The sequence below is a fragment of the Saccopteryx leptura genome, chromosome 1, assembly GCF_036850995.1.
Source record: "Saccopteryx leptura isolate mSacLep1 chromosome 1, mSacLep1_pri_phased_curated, whole genome shotgun sequence".
NCBI classification, from domain to species: Eukaryota; Metazoa; Chordata; class Mammalia; order Chiroptera; family Emballonuridae; genus Saccopteryx; species Saccopteryx leptura.
This window is the reverse complement of record NC_089503.1, coordinates 278,395,177-278,414,512: the sequence shown is the minus strand read 5'-3', so window position 1 is coordinate 278,414,512 and position 19,336 is coordinate 278,395,177. Positions and strand designations below refer to the sequence as shown.

The window sequence follows — 19,336 nt, the reverse complement described above, 5'->3', positions numbered from 1 at the left end:
GGAATTTATTAAAGTATCTCTAGGACACGCATACTGATATTGACTCATTACATAAAGGAAAATTTTCATTGCTACAAAAAGTAGCCTCATGCACATGTCATATTAAATAAATGTTCAATTTCCTTTCTATTTTAATTTGCCCAATAGATAGTTCCTTTCACCCACATGATAGGTACCAATGAGTGTTCTTATGTTCTATTAATGGCATCTATAATTCTGTATTTCTACAGTGATTTTCTCACTAAGCAGCATGAGTTTTAATCCAGAAGAAAAAAGAAATCAGTGTAGCTGATATGGATATAAAATAAAGGAGGAACAGAAAAGAAAATAGACTTACTCATATACTTCTGGTAAATAAAAAGACTTCACAAACTATTTAAAATATTTTATTCACAGGGTACATTTCAAAATTTTCTCCAAGTAAGGGTGGTAGAGATATTGAGATTTACTGAACCTTCTCAATACCAGCCATAATTACAATGAACACACCAAAGAAAAAGAGGTTTTTTCTGCAAACCTCCTATGACATTGCATTTAGATTTTGTGGAAAGAAGCAACTCAGCAGAAACAACAGAAATAGGTACCGTGTTTTCAAGTCACACTATAAAAAGTACCAATTAAAGTTTTTTCTTACCTGCTCCATTTTACATAGAAAAGAGGAAAGGAAGAGCACGGATTTTCCCTGCACGGCCTATCAGCAGAATGTGGCTTTCTTAGGAGCAGGATTTCCTCAGACACTTCAAAGGGGATTTCATTTTGTATTTTAAGCTGAAACTATTTCCAGAATTATTGTCTCCATGCACTGATAGACTATACTGTATGGGAAAAAAAAGATTTGAATTTTTCTATTTTCCTGCTATCTTCTAGCCGCTGCAAATTTGCTTTTGAAAAATAGTTTGTGCAGCTGTGGAATAATATATAATGTGCAATAATGGACTTAGGAACCAAAAAGAACCTTTCTTTTTCAAAGCTTTTCAGACTAACTATGCTACATGGTAACTAGAGTTCTAGTAACATTCCAGATTTTTTGAAAATTAGGCAAGCTTTGCAATGGAGCGATCCTTCTCTGTCTTTTCCATCTTCCCTCGTTTCTCTGACTCTGAGGTACCCCTGTGGCCATCAATCATCCCAAAATATGAATCCTGTATATTATAAAGAGATGTCTACACTAACCTACTAACAAAAAGGCCCAAGGTATGGGTGCTTATGAACGAATGAGAAAGAGAACAAATTGATTGTTGCTTCCATGAATGCTAGAATTTTCTGGAGAAAACATCATTAATCCTCCTGTAGTTATCACCTAAGGAGCTCCCTATGAGAAGGTGCTATAGCTTTAAGAAAGAATATTTACATCTGTTATCAGACGTCTCCAAGGCCTAGATACTATTGTGCATTTATATAAAATAATCACATTCACTACATTTATACGAGTTCTTATTAATGACAAAGATACAACTTGGAACAGACATGGTTACACCTCTAAAGTGACTGGGGTCATGAAGGGCATAGATGTGGAAGTAGAAGCCAAGCCAGAAAAAGTGAAGGCACCCTCTGCCACCCCAACCAGGTCAGCCATCTTTCTATTGTCAATAATGCAAAGTGTGTGTGTGTGTGTGTGTGTGTGTGTGTGTGTGTGTGTGTGTGTGTTCAAGAACATAGGGGAGAAAAAGCATCTAAGTCTCCTTACATAATAATGAATAGAAATGAATATAAGCCTCTTACTGAACTAACTGTGGGAGCAGAGGACTAAAGCTTTTAACGCTCACTATGCATAGCATAAGGTGATCATGTGACTGTTTCAAAGCATCAAGTTTAAGGTGACCTTGCCTACTATTGCTGCCTCATCATGACACGAGATCTAAGTAATAATTTTATTTTGGAAGTATGTGTTGAAGTGGAAATGAAAGAAGACTATAAAAATGGAGATCCAGGCTCAAATACCAAGGAGAGCACAACTAGCAGGGGGGCAAGAGGGGGAAGCATTTAAACTGGGAAAGTCCCAGTAGGTAAACAGATTCCGCTCCTGTTTTCTCCCTTCAGTGTCTTCCAATCTGGCTCTCACATGCTTCCTCCCTCATTTTTCATCCTTAGTCATAACAACTGCATGACAGTATATTTGCTTTAAAATGTCTGAAAAGGTTCTATTTTGAGAACTGCACTCAAGGACGTAAGTCTCTGCTCTCTGCTTAGCTAGCTTGTAAGATCCATCAGAATGGACCTTCAGAGTTAAAACCCTGATTTTTATTTTCCTTTTCTATTATTGTGGTTTAGCTATTTTTACTTTTTATTTTTAATTATTGATTTATTGATTTTAGAGATAAAAATCTATTTGTGGCTCCACTTATTGATGCATTCATTGATTGATTCTTGTGTGTGCCCTGACAAGGAATCAAACTCAAACCTTGGCAAGGGACAACACTTTAACCAATTGAGCTACCTGGCCAGGGTGATTAAACTGTTTTTAATCTTTTAATTTTTTAAAGAGAGAGAGGAAGGAGGGAGGAAGAGAGGGGAAGAGAGACAGGTTGATTGACTTATAAATTTATTGGTTGATTTTTTTTTTTGCAAGGTAGGGGTGACCAAGAGAGACACACAAACAGAAAGGGAGAGATATGTGAAGCATCAACTCATACTTGTGGCATCTTAGTTGTTCATTGATTGCCTCTCATATGTATCAGTGACTCCTTGTTCAAGCCAATGACCTTGGGCTTAAGCCAGTGACCTTGGGCTTCAAGCCAGCGACCATGAGGTCATGTCTATGATCCCATGCTCAAGCCAGCAAACCCTGTGCTCAAGCTGGTGAGCCCACCCTCAAGCCAGGGACCTCAAGGTTTCTAACCTGGGTCCTCAGCGTTATCAGGCTGACACGCTCCACTCTATCCACTGCTCCACCACTTGGTCAGGCTATTAATTCTTATATGTGCCCTGATCGAGGATCAAATCTGAATGCAACCTTAGCATATCAGGACAATACTCTAACCAACTGAGCTACTGGCCAGGGCTAGTTAAACCATTTTTAATATTATAATTGTCCATTTCTCTTCCTGTGCAGGAAAAAACAGACACCTGACCCCTTATTTTCTCTGTCCTGAATGAAATCACATCTTGTAGATGTTTATTGGTACTATGTGAGGCATACACTTTTAAAATGGCAAATAGCTGGAAAAAATCTAGTTACATAAAGCAAAAGAGACATGATCAATATATTTGGGTATTATTTTATAAAACTCCTACACAGCTTTGCAAACTGATTATATGCAACAGGAAGGAAATTTAGAAAGAATTTCAACACAATGTATAGATCAATAAGAACACAGAGGAGGTAGGTAAGTGAGTGTCCATAAACAAAATAAATTTGTCTTTTGTCCTTTAAAAAAGTTAGTTATAGGTTTTAGCTATCACACAAATGCTCACAGGTATTATAAGCCAATTTACAATAAGTTATGTATTTCTTATTTATTAGATAGATGAAATCAGAAATGCTGGCACCAGAGGAAGAAAATGAGAAGGAAACATGACCACATATTTTCTTATTGCAATGGCAAACAGAGGTTGTGTTTTGTTTGAATGAACCTTCCATTCATGCACTTGCTTCAATCTCTCACCTCTAAGATGTATGTAAAAAATTCAAATGACAAGACTAGGCTGGGGGTGATGCCAATAGTATACATTTTCTTAAGATAGGAAGAAAAGGTTATGGCAATTGTAGATTCATATATAACTTCTTCTACTCACTCAGACTAAATATTATGGCCTTATATCTAGGAGTTCATAAACAGACACTTTCTGTTTCAGGATTCCTTTGGGTTCATCTCCAGGACTTTAAAAGAGACTATAAAACTGGTGAAATACTTGCTATTTCCCTATCTTCAAGTACCCGGAACATCCATCGGAATGGGGTAAAAAGTTCCACTTTTAAAAATCACTGTCAGGGATATAATTAAGTCAGGGTGACCAGAACAATGTCACAAGACACCCTATTTAGAGAGAACAAGTTTAAGAAAAAAAATGTCAACAACACAAAAATCCTATTTAAGGCAATGTAAAATTTTAAGCTTCTCAGCAAATTTCCACACTTCTAGTCACAAGGCTACTAGCTCAACTCCAGAGTGAGGCCAGCTTCCACAGGGCTAGACAAAGATAGATTGTGATTGAAAGTTAAGGTCAAGGGCATAGAGATATCTCTGACACTTTGTATACTGAGAGCCTAAGAGTAGGGTTATCTCCTCCTTACTACTTGCTTCATCCTCTCCCTAGCACACAGTAGATTCAAGCTGTCAAAACTGCTAGTCATATTGATAGTTACTGTTGACTATGTTGGAGACTTGACCCAACTTAAAGGTGCCTGGAGTTGTTCACTCACTTTCAGCCATGGTGTGTACCCACAAGAAGTCATATAATCAGAGAGTCAACCTCATCTCCACTGGGAAGATGAAGAAATATAAAACAGAGTTTTGCTCAGTCCTTATTTCTTCACATACTTGTCTTCAAGTTCTCACAAAAATTCTTACAGCTTTATTCTTTGGAACTCTGCAAGCATAGGACAAGAATGTTCCCTGGTTCTGATAAGAAAGTGTTCATACAACACAACAAAAATTCTGTAAAGTTTTCAATGGACTGTGACATTTCTTCCTCTTAGGTCCATCCTAACAAGGATTTGTCAGTTAAAAGCTTCACAAAGTCAATATTTTTAACAGAAAAATTAAAACTATAGGTGACTTATTTTCTAAAGAAGATGCTTTGCATAATAGAGTATACACTTTCATTATTGTGACAAGAATGTTATTGACACTGTTTCCATTTGGAAGCATTTATGATACTCCTGTAAAACTTTTGACTAATCTAAGAATATTTTTGGTAAATTTAGAATTCTGGGATTTCTTCAGTTATTTTCCAAGTAGATTAAGCTATGTTGTCCATTGCTTCAGGTATAATTTATATTTAACCTAAACAAAGTCTTTAGCCAAAATAAGGGCATGAGACATTACAAAGCCAAACACAATTGTCTGAACATTTGCCATTTGGGATAATCTGGATCATTTTGGATAATTTACTTTTGTTATTTTGTAAAACAGCTAAATGTGAACTAAATAGAAAAAAAAAATCCAGGAAGCACTCTTTAAATTGTTGTATTAATTGTAGCTTAGATGCACAATGTTGCATAAACTGCTAGTCAAATTATATAAAGCTTATGTGACCAATTTAATCTTCCATATAAAAATCTTTCATATAAAAATTATTTTTCTTTTTTTTACCCTTAATCCCAATTCATAGACACAGACAATAGCAAGGTGATCACCAGAGGGAAGAGGGGAGGAGGAAATAAAAGAGGGTATAGGGGAGAAAAATGTAGATTGAAGAAGACTTGACTTGGGGTGGTGAACACACACTACAATATACAGATGAGGTATTATAGAATTGTATACCTGAAACCTACATGATTTTATTAACCAATGTCAACCCAGTAAGTTCAATTCAAAAATAAAAAAATTATTTCTTTCTTATGAAATGACTTAATCCTTCATTTACCTTAACTGTATTGAAGTGTAATCAAAATTAAACAGAGATCATCCTCATTCATGATTCTTTGCATCAATGCAATTCTAAAATTGGAGTTAATAAAAAGTCTCATCAGAAACTCAATTTCAATCCCTTCACATCTTCTTTGGCTAATGTGGAACAATCTCATTTTTGTCACTAAAAGCTTTAAAAATTGAACTGATGTTTGAGAGTGATGCCCTCTCTTGGCAGATGCATTGATGGTGATAAAAATATTTCTTATTGAATATGTCTACCATAACCTGAGTATCTTCTGAGATAAATCTTAAGGGTCAATAATGTAAAAATGTAATTGGCTATATTTGGCAAAGTATGAGTCACAATTCTTAAATCCTCAATTTCAGAAAAAAAAATAAAATGAGAGTTTAGGATTCAATTTCTTAACTGTAATAGAGTATTCCAGAGTACTCTGCAAGATAATTCTAGAAAAATCCTTACTTAGAAACATACATTTTCTTTGACAGTGACAGAGAGACAGAGAGAGGGACAGATAGGGATAGATAGGAAGGGAGAGAAATGAGAAGCATCAGTTCTTTGTTGCAGTACCTTAGTTGTTCATTGATTGTTTTCTCATATGAGTCTTGATGGGGGGGCTACACCAGAGCGAGTGACCCCTTGCTCAAGCCAGCAACCCTGGACTTCAAGGCAGTGACCTTGGAGCTCAAGCCAGTGACCATGGGGTCATGTCTATGATTCCACGCTCAAGCCAGCGACCCCGCGTTCAAGCTAGTGAGTCCCTGCTCAAGCCGGATGAGCCTGCGTTCAAGCCAGTGACCTTGGGGTTTCGAAATTGGGTCCTCTGCATCCCAGTCCAACACTCTATCCATTGTGCCACTGCCTGGTTAGGCTGAACATACATATTTTAATAAGAAATAAGATGCATAAATTTTTTTTACACACACACATGTAAGCATACACACTCACAATCTTAAGTTTAGGTACAATCTACCTAACCACAGAAGAGGAAACATGTATGGCATATCTATGCATTGCCACTATAAAATAATGCCAAACTTTAATCTACTCTAAGAAAATATCCTAACTTGTAGTCACACTTTGATCGACACGAACATGTGCGTGTGTATCCTTAAAGACAATATGAACAATGAAAATATTTTGATCGAATCCAGGTTTTCTCAGCCTTGGCATTAATGACATTTTAGACTGGGTAATTCTATTTATTTTTTGTGGGGAATCTGACTTGTGCATTGTGAGTGCTTAGTGGGATTCCTAGCCACTACCCACTAGATGCCAGTAGCATCTTCCAACTCATGACAATCAAAAATGTCTCCAGACACTGCCAAAGATCACCAGATGGAAGAGAATCACCCCATTTGACAAGTACTGGACTAAGTAAACATTATTGGTTTGGGATATTTTGGTTTTACCTCTCAGAAGCCACAAATTTATACATGAAACATTATAACAAATCTATTGCACAAATCTACCCAGACATCATAACATGATGTAACATTTCCAGATAGAACTTTCAATGGAACTGTGATTCGTTGGCTAATACATTCAAACAATTAAAGTACTAATATGACTGACGTATTTTATTGACATTTGTGTTTTTTGTTAGCCCTTTTATATTTCTGATGAAGTGTATAGGTTAAAAATGTATTCCTTTTAAAGGAATTTACTAAATAATAACAATAGCTCAAAAGAAAACATATTCAGGATTGCACATATAGTGAATATGTAATAGTACATTCTTGCTACATTTTTGCTGCCATATAGAATCAAAATAGCAAATCAGTTCTGCACAGAATCAACACTCTCAAATTCTTAACTTTCTAAGTATCAGTATAATCTGTGTTATGTCAACCAGTCATATTTAAACTGCTGATTTTTATAATAACCTTAATATTCAATCTTATTTAGAAATTGCCTATTCCAATGATATAGATTTTTCCAAGGGCATTGTTATCTTGTTAGCTTTTAAATTAACCTACCAAAAATGCCACCTATTTTAATCTGTTTTGTGTACTAAGTTTCTACCATTAAAAAATGAAATAACTTTTGGCACAGTTTACCTAAATTTTGGTGATACTTTAAAAATATAGAGATATTAGTTTCTAGTGTCTCCTTTTAGATTAAAGCATCCCATAAAACAAAGACAATGAAAGGCTTCCTTCCCCTTTCTCTTGCATGTAAACACATTTGGCTACTTGTAATCTGTCAGTTTGGCTTTCTGAGCAGTTAACCTGCTAAGAGAATAGCTAGCTACTAATTCACATCCCTTTACTTGTACGAATCTGCCCTGTATGATCATACTCAACACAGGGTCCTCACATGAGATGTTGGGGAGAGTCAGAATGAGAAAAACAATTTTATTCATTTGGAGTAATCATTTGGGGGTAAGGCTTGCATCTCATGTTGATATGAACAATGAGCAACAACCAGTAAGCTAGCTTGTCTTATATCAAGGTGTAGTAGGTAGTACATAATACATTTGTAGCTCTCTGAAACTGGTTACAGAATTTCAAAATACCAGGCCATGTGGTTTCAGCTTTCATAGTTGCATGGGAAGGAGCTTTGTTTAATTGTGTGTGTGTGTGCGTGCGTGAATATATGTATGCTTGCATGTGTGTGTACATGCATATGCTTTACCCCAGGGTGACTATACCATGGTAACAGGAGAGGGAGGAGCTTTCCAGTCTGTCCTCCAGTGACTAAGTTGACATCACGGTGCCTTACTTCAGCTCTGAACATTATATTATAGAGACAACTATGCAAATCATTTTCAAATAAATAATGCACTCACATTTGTAGTCTTTTTGCACTACAATAACAATAATGCAAACAGGCTTACAAAACACAGACCTAAAATTGAATTTACGGCCTAAATTCTAAGGAGGAGGAAAAGTGGTTCATGTTATCCAGACTATGAATCAACACAGTCGAAATTCAACAATGTTTCACACTAAGTAGACTTGACACAAGGGAAAGAAGCGATTCTTGTTTAACATTTTTTTTAAATGGAGAGGAACTACAGTTAACATTGACTTGGTTCAACAAATTACAATATCAGCTGTAGGGTTTTGTATCATTATTACTCAGTAAGGGATTTTTTAAAATCTACCCCATCACCCACTCACTGCCCTTAAATAGGGCAAAAATAAATAATAACTTTAAAAAAACCTATGGTTCTAATGTCAGTCTTCACAAATAGGTCTTTTTAATTAATCCAGTTTGTACTGGTAATCAGTAACACTGTGCCCTGGCATTTCCTTTACTAGCTTTAATTAACTTGTCAGCTTCAACGACTAGAGTTCGTCTTGTTTGTGAACTGAACCTTCTTGATTTAAACGATGTTAATGTGCTTTACCGACATCATTTCATCAGAATCTTATAGTTGCAAATCCACAATGTGCTTTAAATATTTCACAGACTGTTTTACTTCTTACTTGTTCTTCAAGCCAACATTGAAAGCAAAGTTTCCCTTGGGTGGTGGTTGTTTGCAAGTGGCCCATGCAGTTCCATGAAACAACTTCACCATCTCCTTTCACGTTCATGTAGAAAACCTATCAGAAATACCCTGGCTTCCCACTGTCCCTAGAAGGTGGACTGGAGGAAGGTGTCCTCACATGGGTCTAGCTGCATTCTCAGTGCGCCAACTTTATGAAGATACCAGAGCTGAAGAAATTCCTCCGGCATAGCGTGGAATCCAGAAAAGGGCAAGACGTTATCATAGTAGTGGTGGCTGAGGGGCTGCTCGTGCATATTCACAGAGAAGGGCCAGAAGCCATAGATGGCCACTTCCTCACAGAGGCCCAGGGCTGCGCTTACCAGAAAGAGTCCTGTGGACAGGCGTTTGGCATGAATGCCCCTGCTTTTCCAGAACTTTCCAATGCTACGCAGAAAGTTGGGGTTAGCAAAGAGCACTGTTTGATTGGCACCGACATCTGATAGTGTATAATAAACCCGAAGGGATGGCTCTGTTCCTGTCTTCATAGAAAAGGCAGGCATGTAGATGTAACTGTGGTTATAAATTTTCATGTTGTCCACAAATGTCTTTCTGGACCACAGCAGGTTCTGAAACCTATTAAAGAGAAAAAGATGCTCAATTACCCTGGAGAAAAGAAATTCCTCAACACCCACTCCAATGTTCTTTTGATGGCCTTGAAAGTTCATATCATCCTTGAAATTCCAATTATCTCTCATCATGAAGCTTCAGGTTAAGATTCCTTAATGGGATTTCCTCTGAACTAACATGCACTGTACATTTTGTTCTCTTCCAGATTATATTTGCCTGGAATGTAAAGATAGTTTAATACTTGTGAATTCAAAATATTTTTGGTTATTTGATAGGATTTTGATAAAAAAAATACTTGTGTGGTCTGACATAAGCCCAGGACTGGTTTCCTCATCTGCAAATCAAGGAAACCTCTTTTAAAATACTTCTTCCTATTGAAAGTCCATGACTTTGCAAGTATTCAGGTTAATCAATGCTGTATTGTAACTATAATATTATATAGGAAAAGAGACTTATTATAAAATGATGCTAGAGTAGCCTATACTACTTGTGCCAAGGAGCACTTCTAACCTATGCTCTTTTACTTTGGATTACATGAAGTGAAAGTTCAAATATATTCACCTCAAAATGATGGTACACTCTCTATGTGTCAGGCATTGGAATTTGAAATTTTAATGATCCAATTTTTGGTTTCAAAAAAGCAAGTAGTTCTGGAAATGAAAATATTAATGAGCATAACATAATATTCCAAATGTAACATTGGCTATCTGTAGAAAAAACTATTAAAATCAGATAAAAATATAATTAATTCTGCTTTGGGAGAGGAAGTGGGGTCCAAGAAAACTAACAGGGAGGAGATCACATTTAAATACACCTCCTTAAGGGAACAATAGGAAGAGCAACGACTAAACTAGAAGGGACCCTTTGGTCATTGCCAAGGATATACAGTGTACTAAAACAGTGATAAGGATTCTGTGTGCCTCTAACAAGCAAGGTGGGAGTGATGGAGGCAGTGGTTGAAGATGAGGGATGTTGCAAAAACCTTGTGTGTCTCTTGTTTGGACGTCACTCTGAGTGATGGGGAACCTTCATGGGAGTAAGTACTTATAGCATTTACTATTTAAATTACAAACATTTCATCGTTTGTTCGGTGGTTAGTCTATGCCAAAAAAGGTAACTCTGGAAGGTGTCCTAGGGAACGAAAGGGCTGGTGGGCTAAAGAGCAGTTAAGAGATTACTGATACAGCTCAAAGTAAAAGAAAGAAAAAAAGACAGTGAAATAGACTAGAGCCTTACAAGCTTTTTCTTTCAGGCAAGGGGTGGTTATGTGCCCATCTGAGGTTATGTGCCAGAGGAACAGCAGCCTCTAAGAATAGACCTGATCAGTGGTGGGATTCAACCAGTTTGCACCGGTTCAGCAGAACCGATACTTAATTTTTCGTTGAGTTTGGCAAACCAGTTATTAAAATGGCACTTTAATCAGGGTTCTCTCTAAGGCCTGGGAAGCCACCCAATGTGGAAATCACAAATTTACATTCCTTACCCTTTTTAATGTTCATCTGCTCAACAGCATATTCTAAGCGCCCGCAGTAATGTTCATTCCATCCATAGGTGAAAATATTTGACGGAACTATGCTTGTAATGTTTATTTATTCATTTAATAAAACTCTTTATACCTTTGATGAAATACTACATTTTAATTCCCTTGCGTTTGTTACTTCAGTAAACAAACATATGATGTAAAGAGAAAAAGTATCAAACAACCAGGGGGTGACAAGCTGTCATTGAAAATCTCTTAACAGATATTATTTAATATTTTTTCATTAATATTTTAAAACTCTTCTTTACAACATAATCTAGTTTTTTTGTATCTCTTATTGTTATTATTTACATATTAAATGCATGAAATAATAAACTACCTTTCGGCATATCATTTTTTTTATACTTAAAATGGTCATTAGGACAGAGAATCGGTAGTTGAATTATTTGAATCACACCACTGGACCTAATCCACAACTAGCAGAGGGAGTCTGGCCTGACATCTTGGCAAGGCTCATCTTTAATATGTGAAACTAAAATTATGAATATACAAATCCACAGGATTTTATGCAGCAATCAGTGTTATTAACTCTGCCTGCCAAGAAAGGCATGTTTCTCAAGCCCTAAGTTAGGGAAACTGCTCAAGTTTTCTTCCTGTACTTGATTCAGCAGCCTGCCTTGCGATTTTTCCTGGGCCCTAACAAACAGAAAAGTGATCAGAGCATTTTTAGGTGGAATCACTTTTCTGTCAAGGAAGTCATGAAGCACACTGAACCATATTCCGGAGTTGAACCACCTTCTCGAACAGAAATCCCTTACTCCCAACTTCCAAATAGGCTCTGCTTAGAAGTTTTTGAATTCTCTCATCCTTCGTAATTGTTCATCCCTATCTTCTTCTCCCTTCCCCAAATAGTAAGTCTTTCTCAATAAGGGCAGACATACCCTGTAGACAGGGTCTTACTTTGTTTAAACAGCAGTTCTCAAACTATAGCTAGAATAACCTGATACTGCTTTCTGATGAGATGTATACAGGAAGCTGAATTTTCATCCAGCACTCCCCAGTGATAGTGATGCAGGTGTCCAGGGGGTATATTTATTTAGAAGGTCAAAGCCATCAATGTAATCTGTCCAGCTCTCTGCATCTATCCTTCAATGTCTCTTTATTTACATCTTCTAGTTTTATCCTTGTTGCAATTCTAACAGGAATAAGTGTTCCCTCTTCCCCTCTGCCTCATGGAACAAGCTATTTCACATTTTCTGAAGAACTCTTGTTCAAAGCTCGTTCCCCCCTTTAAAACATTCAACCTCTCCATCTCTACTGAATTATCCCCTTCTGACTTTCAAATATTGTTAAAACTCAATAGAAAATTCTTCCACTGTCCATAGTGTTTCCAGAGCTACAGTCCTGGTCTCATTTCACCAGCAACATTCTAGAGCAGTTAGTATATTTTTAGTTGTTCCCTTTTGTTTCCCTTAAATGATTCCTTCCTTATTGTTGTACATAGAATGATTTCTATTCCACAGGGTTCTGCTGGCTGATGGAACTTTCCTTATTTTTGTAGTGGACCACACGCTCATGAGAATTACAGACAACTCCACAATAACATCAGGGCAGTTGATTTTGTGTTCCCTGTCTTAAACCTGACTGATTCTTCTTGAAGAAGGTGGTCTCTTCCTTGAGTTTGAACTTGGAAAAGGAACACATATCTTGGATTTACTGTACACTTAATTTTATTTACTGTTAAAAAACCACCCTATTCTGTATATCTTATTACTTTTACCTACTCCATTCTTCAGCAAATGACATTATTTAATTCAATGTGATTTAATAATTATTTATGGCATACCTACTATAGTTCACGTATCCTGATATCCTGATTAAGAGTTTAATAAAATTCAATTTGAAGTATAGAAATGTGGTCTCCAGCTCATCTCTCCAGCCTCATGCTCAACCACCCTTCATGCCCTCGCCTATGCTCCAGCTCCCTCTGTGCTTGTGCCTTACTACGTTGATTTGCATATGTGAATTCCTTTTTGCTCATCAGTTGTTGTGCTCATAAAGTTCTGCCTACATATGAAGACTCAACAACCTAAACTTTTCCATCAACATTTTATCCTTTCCTTCCAACTAGACTTTCAAAGGAGTTTTGTTCAAACTTCTCAATATGAAGTGATTATGCCCTCTGAGAATGTGTTCTCCTTGAAGACAGGAAAAGCTCTTACTCATCTTTTGATCTTTATAACCTAGTTCAGAATATGAATGGAAAGTTACTAAATAATAATTGAAAAAGAAGCAAATGAAATCAAAAGTTAATGAGTTGTTAAAATATGAATTAATATAGTGAATATGAGCATGAAATAAAAAATATATCAACAGAACAGAGCAGAAAGCAAAGAAACGTAGCACATTTTACAAATACATTTAATATGTGATATTAGAGATAATTAACAAAAAAATTAAATTAGTTAATAAATAATAATAACTAGTTAATTTTGAAGTTTCAGGGGGAATAGATTCATACTCAATGAGTGTGAAATTATAAAATAATTTCAAGATAAGTAAGATAAATATTTAAAGTCTACATTATAAGAAAAGCTAAAGCAATCATAAAGTTATCAGACATTTACAAAATACCTTTTACAAAGGAAAATATTTTAAAAATTGATTATGTCAAGATGTGAAATTTCATTCAAATAAAAAATAAGATAACTAAAAATAAAAAATGACTGGGCCCTGGCCGGTTGGCTCAGTGGTGGAGCATTGGCCTGGTATGCAGGAGTCCTGGGTTCGATTCCCGGCCAGGGCTCGATTCCCGGCCAGGGCTCCACCCCTCCCCCTCTCCTTCCTCTCTTTCTCTCTCTTCCCCTCCCACAGCCAAGGCTCCATTGGAGCAAAGTTGGCCCGGGCGCTGAGGATGACTCTGTGGCCTCTGCCTCAGGCACTAACTAGAGTGGCTCTGGTCACAACAGAGCGACACCCCAGATGGGCAGAGCATCGCCCCCTGGTGGGCATGCCGGGTGGATCCCAGTCGGGCGCATGCGGGAGTCTGTCTGACTGCCTCCCCGTTTCTGGCTTCAGAAAAATACAAAAAAAAAAAAAAGATTGAAAAGTATTTTTAGCAAATATGACAAATAGAAGTTAATACTGATAACAATAAAGAGTCTAAGTATATTGATATGGTTACATAAAAAATGGACAGAAACAAGATAATCTAAAAGGAATTGTAATTAATAAAAAATGTTAAAACGTGCAGCATCAGGTTGCCAGTCAAGGTGCAAATTGAATAGAATCAGGGAAGATAAGTGTCCGGCTCTCCCATCTTACAGCAAATCTCAGGATATAAGAGAAAAGATGTTTTTAAAAATCTGCATACAATTTAAAAAAAGAAAAGAAGGCAAACCCTCAGTGGATCCCCAAATCTGGGCTACCTTTGAAAAACAGAAAGCTTACAGAAGGAAACCAAAGCATAAACTAACTTGCCAAGCATTGCTCAAGCAGTGCCCTATGCTGAAACAAAGATACTGTTAGCGTGTTGGAAGTCAACAAGGTTATTGTTAAGATTATGGGGCAGTAGTGTCATCCAAGTTGGTTGCACCCTACAATCCTGCACTGGTCAATTATTACTGTGTGTGTGTGGCAGGGATGGGAATATCTACAAAAAACCTTCCCCTAACATACTTTAGGTAAGAAAATCGAAGCTTTCTCATTGACATCAGGCACAAGTCATGGGTGTCTCATCTCAGCACTGCTATTCCATATTATAGTGGATGTCATTGTTAACACAGTTAGACAAGTGAGGAAATAAAGGGCATATAGATTGAGAAAGAATAAGTAAAACTGTCTTTGCAGATGGCACATTTGCCTATGTAGAAAATCCAAAAGAATGAACCAAAACAAACTCCTGGAACTAACAAATGATTATATCAAGGTTGCAAGATACAAGGTTAATATATGAAAGTCAATTGCTTTCTCACATACGAGCAATAAACAATGGAATTTGAAATGAAAAAGCACAATACCATTTACATTAGCAGCTCCAAAAAATAAAACAATTAGGCATAAATCTAACAAAATATATATAAGATCTATGTAAGGGAAACTACAAAACTCTAATAAATAAAATCAAGAAAGTAAATATAATAAATTGAGAAATATGAGATATTCATAGATAGGAAGACTCAATATTGTCAAGATGTTAGTTCTTTTCAACTTTTTTATAAATTAAGTAACCCCAATCAAAATCCTAGCGGTTCTGTGGAGAGCTACAAACTAATTCTAAAATTTATAAGGAAAGGAAAAAGACTTAAGAGTAGCCAATATAATATTGAAGGAGAACAAAGTCAGAGTACTGATACTACCCGAATTCAATACTTACTCTAAAAGCCACAGTAATCAAGGTAACATGGTATTGGAAAAAGAACAGACAAATGGATCAATGGAATAGAAGAGAAAGCCCAGAAATAGACCTATATAAATATAGTCACTGGTCTCTGAGACAGGAGCAAAGTCAATATAATGGAGCAAGTGGTGCTGGAACAACTAGACATTCACGTGCAAAAACAAAAAACTAGACACAGACTTTGCACCCTTCACAAAAATTAACTCAAAGTAGATCATAAACCTAAATGTAAAATGCAAAGATACAAAACTCCTAGAAGATAACACAGGAAAAACTTAGATAACCTATGGCAAAGACTTTTTAAATACAACACCAAGGCACAATACATGAAAGATAATTGATTAGCTGGACTTCATTAAAATCAAAATCTTTTGCTCTATGAAAGACAACATTGAACCATAGCATGGGAAAAAATATGTTCAAAAGACACAGCTAATAACTGTTATCCAAAATATACACAGAACTCTTTAAAACTCAACAATAATAATAAAAAAATTAAAAAATAGACCAAAGACTTTAACAGACATCTCACCAGATGGCAAATACGCATATAAAATAAAGCCTCACATCATATACCATTAGGAAAATGCAAATTCAAGTGACAGTAAGATAACACTACACATCTATGAAAATGGCCCCAAATCCAGAACTCCGCCAATACTAAATGCCTGTGAGGATGTGGAGCTACAGAGACTCATTTGTTGCTGGTAGGAATGCAAAATGGTACAGTCACTTTGGAAGAGAAATTAGTGGTTTGTTAAAAAATTAAAAAGACTTCTACCATGCAATCTAGCAATCATGATCCTTGGTATTTACCCAAAGGTGTTGAAAACTTATGTCCACAAAGAAACCTGCACAAGCATATTCATAACTGCCAAAACTTGGAGCAACCAAGATGTCCTCTGATAGTTGAATGGATAAGGAAACTTTTATTAAATCCATAGAATGGATTATGATTTAGCACTAAAAATAAATGAGCTACCAAGCCAAGACAAGACCAGAGGAACCTAAATTAGTTACATAAGCCAATCTGAAAAGGCTACATATTATATGATTCCAACTAAACGATGTTCTGGAAAAGGTGAAACTATGGAGACAATATAAAGATCAGTGGTTGCCAGGGTTGGAAGGAGAGAGACAAATGAGTAGGTGGGGCACAGAGGATTTTTAGGATAGTGAAAATATACTGCCCGATACTATAATGATGAAAACATGTCATTATACATTTGTCTAAACCAATAGGATGTACAACACCAAGAGTGAACCATAATGTAAGCTATGGACTTTGGGTGATTATAATGTATTGATGTAGGTTTATCAATTATAATAATGGTACAACTCGGTGTGGATGCTGATAATGAGGGATGCTGTGCATGTGTGGGTAGGAAGTATATGTATATATATATATATATGTATATGGGAAATTTTTGTACTTTCTTCTCAATTTTGCTGCAAACCTAAAGCTGCTTTAAAGAAATAAAGTTGTAAAAAGGAACCATCATAGCTTATATAGAAAAATATATATAGTTATATAGAAATTATATTGAAAAATATAATAAAATATATTGTAAAATTAGAATGTCAAGTCAGAGATGAGCAAATTCAAAGGACCAACATATCACGTACATATTAAAATATGCACAATCACAAACAAGAAATTTATACCAATTAAAACTACAGCAAGAAAGCAGTTTTCCACATATCTAATTTGTAAAAATTAAGAAATATGTTAAAAATTATTAGAAGTATGAATGAGAAATAGGTACTTTCATGCTTCAAATGGGAGTATGAATTGTTACAGACAGTTCAAAAGATGATTTGGCACTTTCAATACATACACCTGCTGACCCAACCTTCCATTTTTCAGCTGGTGCTCTTAATATTTACAGAGCAACTTCCCTCACTTCTCTTGGGTTTTGACTCAAGTGAATGCGCCTCAGAGAAGCCTTTCCGGACCATTTACCTCATCTCTCACCTTTGTTGCAGCTCTTCATAGTACCTATCACTACATCACATATTAGTATACGTTAGTCTTTATTCAAAGTGCCACGAAGGATGGTAGGTACACAGCACTAAGTAAATATTCATGAATGTTTGCTGACGTATGCAGAAAATCAAGACAACCTAAAAGTCTATCACTAAGGGAATGCCAAAAGAAACAGTAACAGTATACCCATATTATGGATACAAGGCAGTTCTTTTAATGACACAGCTCTATTTGTATTAAAAGGGAAATAGTTCCAAGACAACATGGTAAACATGAAAAACAAAAAAACTGCATAATTACTACTGCAGTTTGTATAGTGGATTATTATACAGGATAAAAATATTTTTTTCTATAGTTACATATATGTGTGTAAATGCATGGGAAATGTTAGAAGGATACATATTAAGTTGAAAATAATGGCTACCTTTAGGGAGAGTGGTAGGTATGGGAGTGTGGGTAGAGGGTCAAGGAAAACGTTAGCTTCATCTGGAATGCTTTCATTTCTTAGAAGGTATTTTATGTGTTACTTGTGTTATGAAATATTTCCCTTTGAGAGGTCAGGCACCTCAGTAATCACATAAATGCAAAGTAAAACAACAGGGTTTCTAGTTTATTCTTTTCAACACAATAAATCATAACTATGTTGTAATTTTATTCTTTTTGAGTTTCTAATATGATTATAAATATTGTTGTTTGTACCATATAAATCACATTTACAAAAAAAATCACAAGTGTTCAGGTTAATTTATCTCAAGCATATTTTATTCTAAAAGTTTACTTCTACATAAAATTTTTCTAATTTTTTTCTCTATTATAACTTTTATTTGAATATTTTCCTTAATATTAACTTCCTGTTCAAACTTCTCAGTAATTTTCCAGTGGCTTAACTTATTTCTTCATATTAGGTACTTGCTTTTCTTATATTTTAGGTCATTTGCTGTGTTCCTGGTGGCTCACTGTCACTGTTCTGTCTTCTGCACAGCTGTTTGTTTACACAGCCGTTGCTTCCTTTTCCTCTGTCAATGAACGTTAATTTTGAGTTGACTCACAAATCTTTCCTCCTCTGTACCTTCTTATCCTGTCAGAGTATCTCTTCCACAGGAAAATATTTTACCAGATTGGAAAAACACACCATTCCAAGCTATTCCATTCATACACCGGACATGTTAAAATACATCTTAAGAATGCGAACTTTTAAAATATTTACAGAATGGGCATTCCAAACTAGACTGGGGATGTTTCTAAGAAGATAAAAATTTAAGACAATCCTTTCAGAGATGGATACATTTGAACTGAATTTTGAAGAACCAAGAGAAGTTAACTATGTAAACAGAGCTGAAGAGAAAGAGCCTTCTTGGCTGAGACTGCAGCGTAGGCAAAGGCACAGAGGAAAAAGAAGGAAGTGTTTGGGGAGATGCACTTTAATATGGTAAAGCTTTACATCTCGGGGAGGTGCTAGAGATGAAGCTAGCTTGGTGCATAAGGAAGAATAGAAGAATGACTCACTGCCAATCAAGTCTGAGATTCTACCCATAAGGAAAAATGGAGACTAATTAGCATGCATCAGTTCACAGGGGAAACAGTGAGGGTCTTATCATAGGGAGTGGAGGGGAGAAAGGAGAAGCTTTGGAGTAGAGAGAGGGGAGCAGTCACAGAAGGTAAGGTGAGGAGACAAATAAACTAAAGGTAATTAAAGAAAATAGGTAATTGGAATAAACAATGACCATATAAATTTAAGCTTATGGAGATTCTCCAAAAATTGGAGAAAACATTGGCCTCTCTGGCAGAATACAGATTAGGGGTTCTAACTCAATTTGTAAAAATTTCTGGTGACAGGCTGTTCTCTACTGATATCTAACACATACTGATGAT

At 36.0% G+C, this 19,336-nt stretch overlaps 1 protein-coding gene across 1 annotated transcript in view; it reads right to left on the bottom strand.

The window, feature by feature from the left end:
* Window positions 1–420: 420 nt before the first annotated feature.
* Window positions 421–19,336, bottom strand: part of ST8SIA1 (ST8 alpha-N-acetyl-neuraminide alpha-2,8-sialyltransferase 1) — a 188,737-nt gene continuing 169,821 nt past the window's right edge. The window contains exon 5 of the mRNA XM_066354596.1: window positions 421–9,604. Coding sequence (XP_066210693.1) covers window positions 9,118–9,604 — 487 coding nt within the window. The 3' untranslated portion in view covers window positions 421–9,117. The remainder of the gene's footprint in view (window positions 9,605–19,336) is intronic.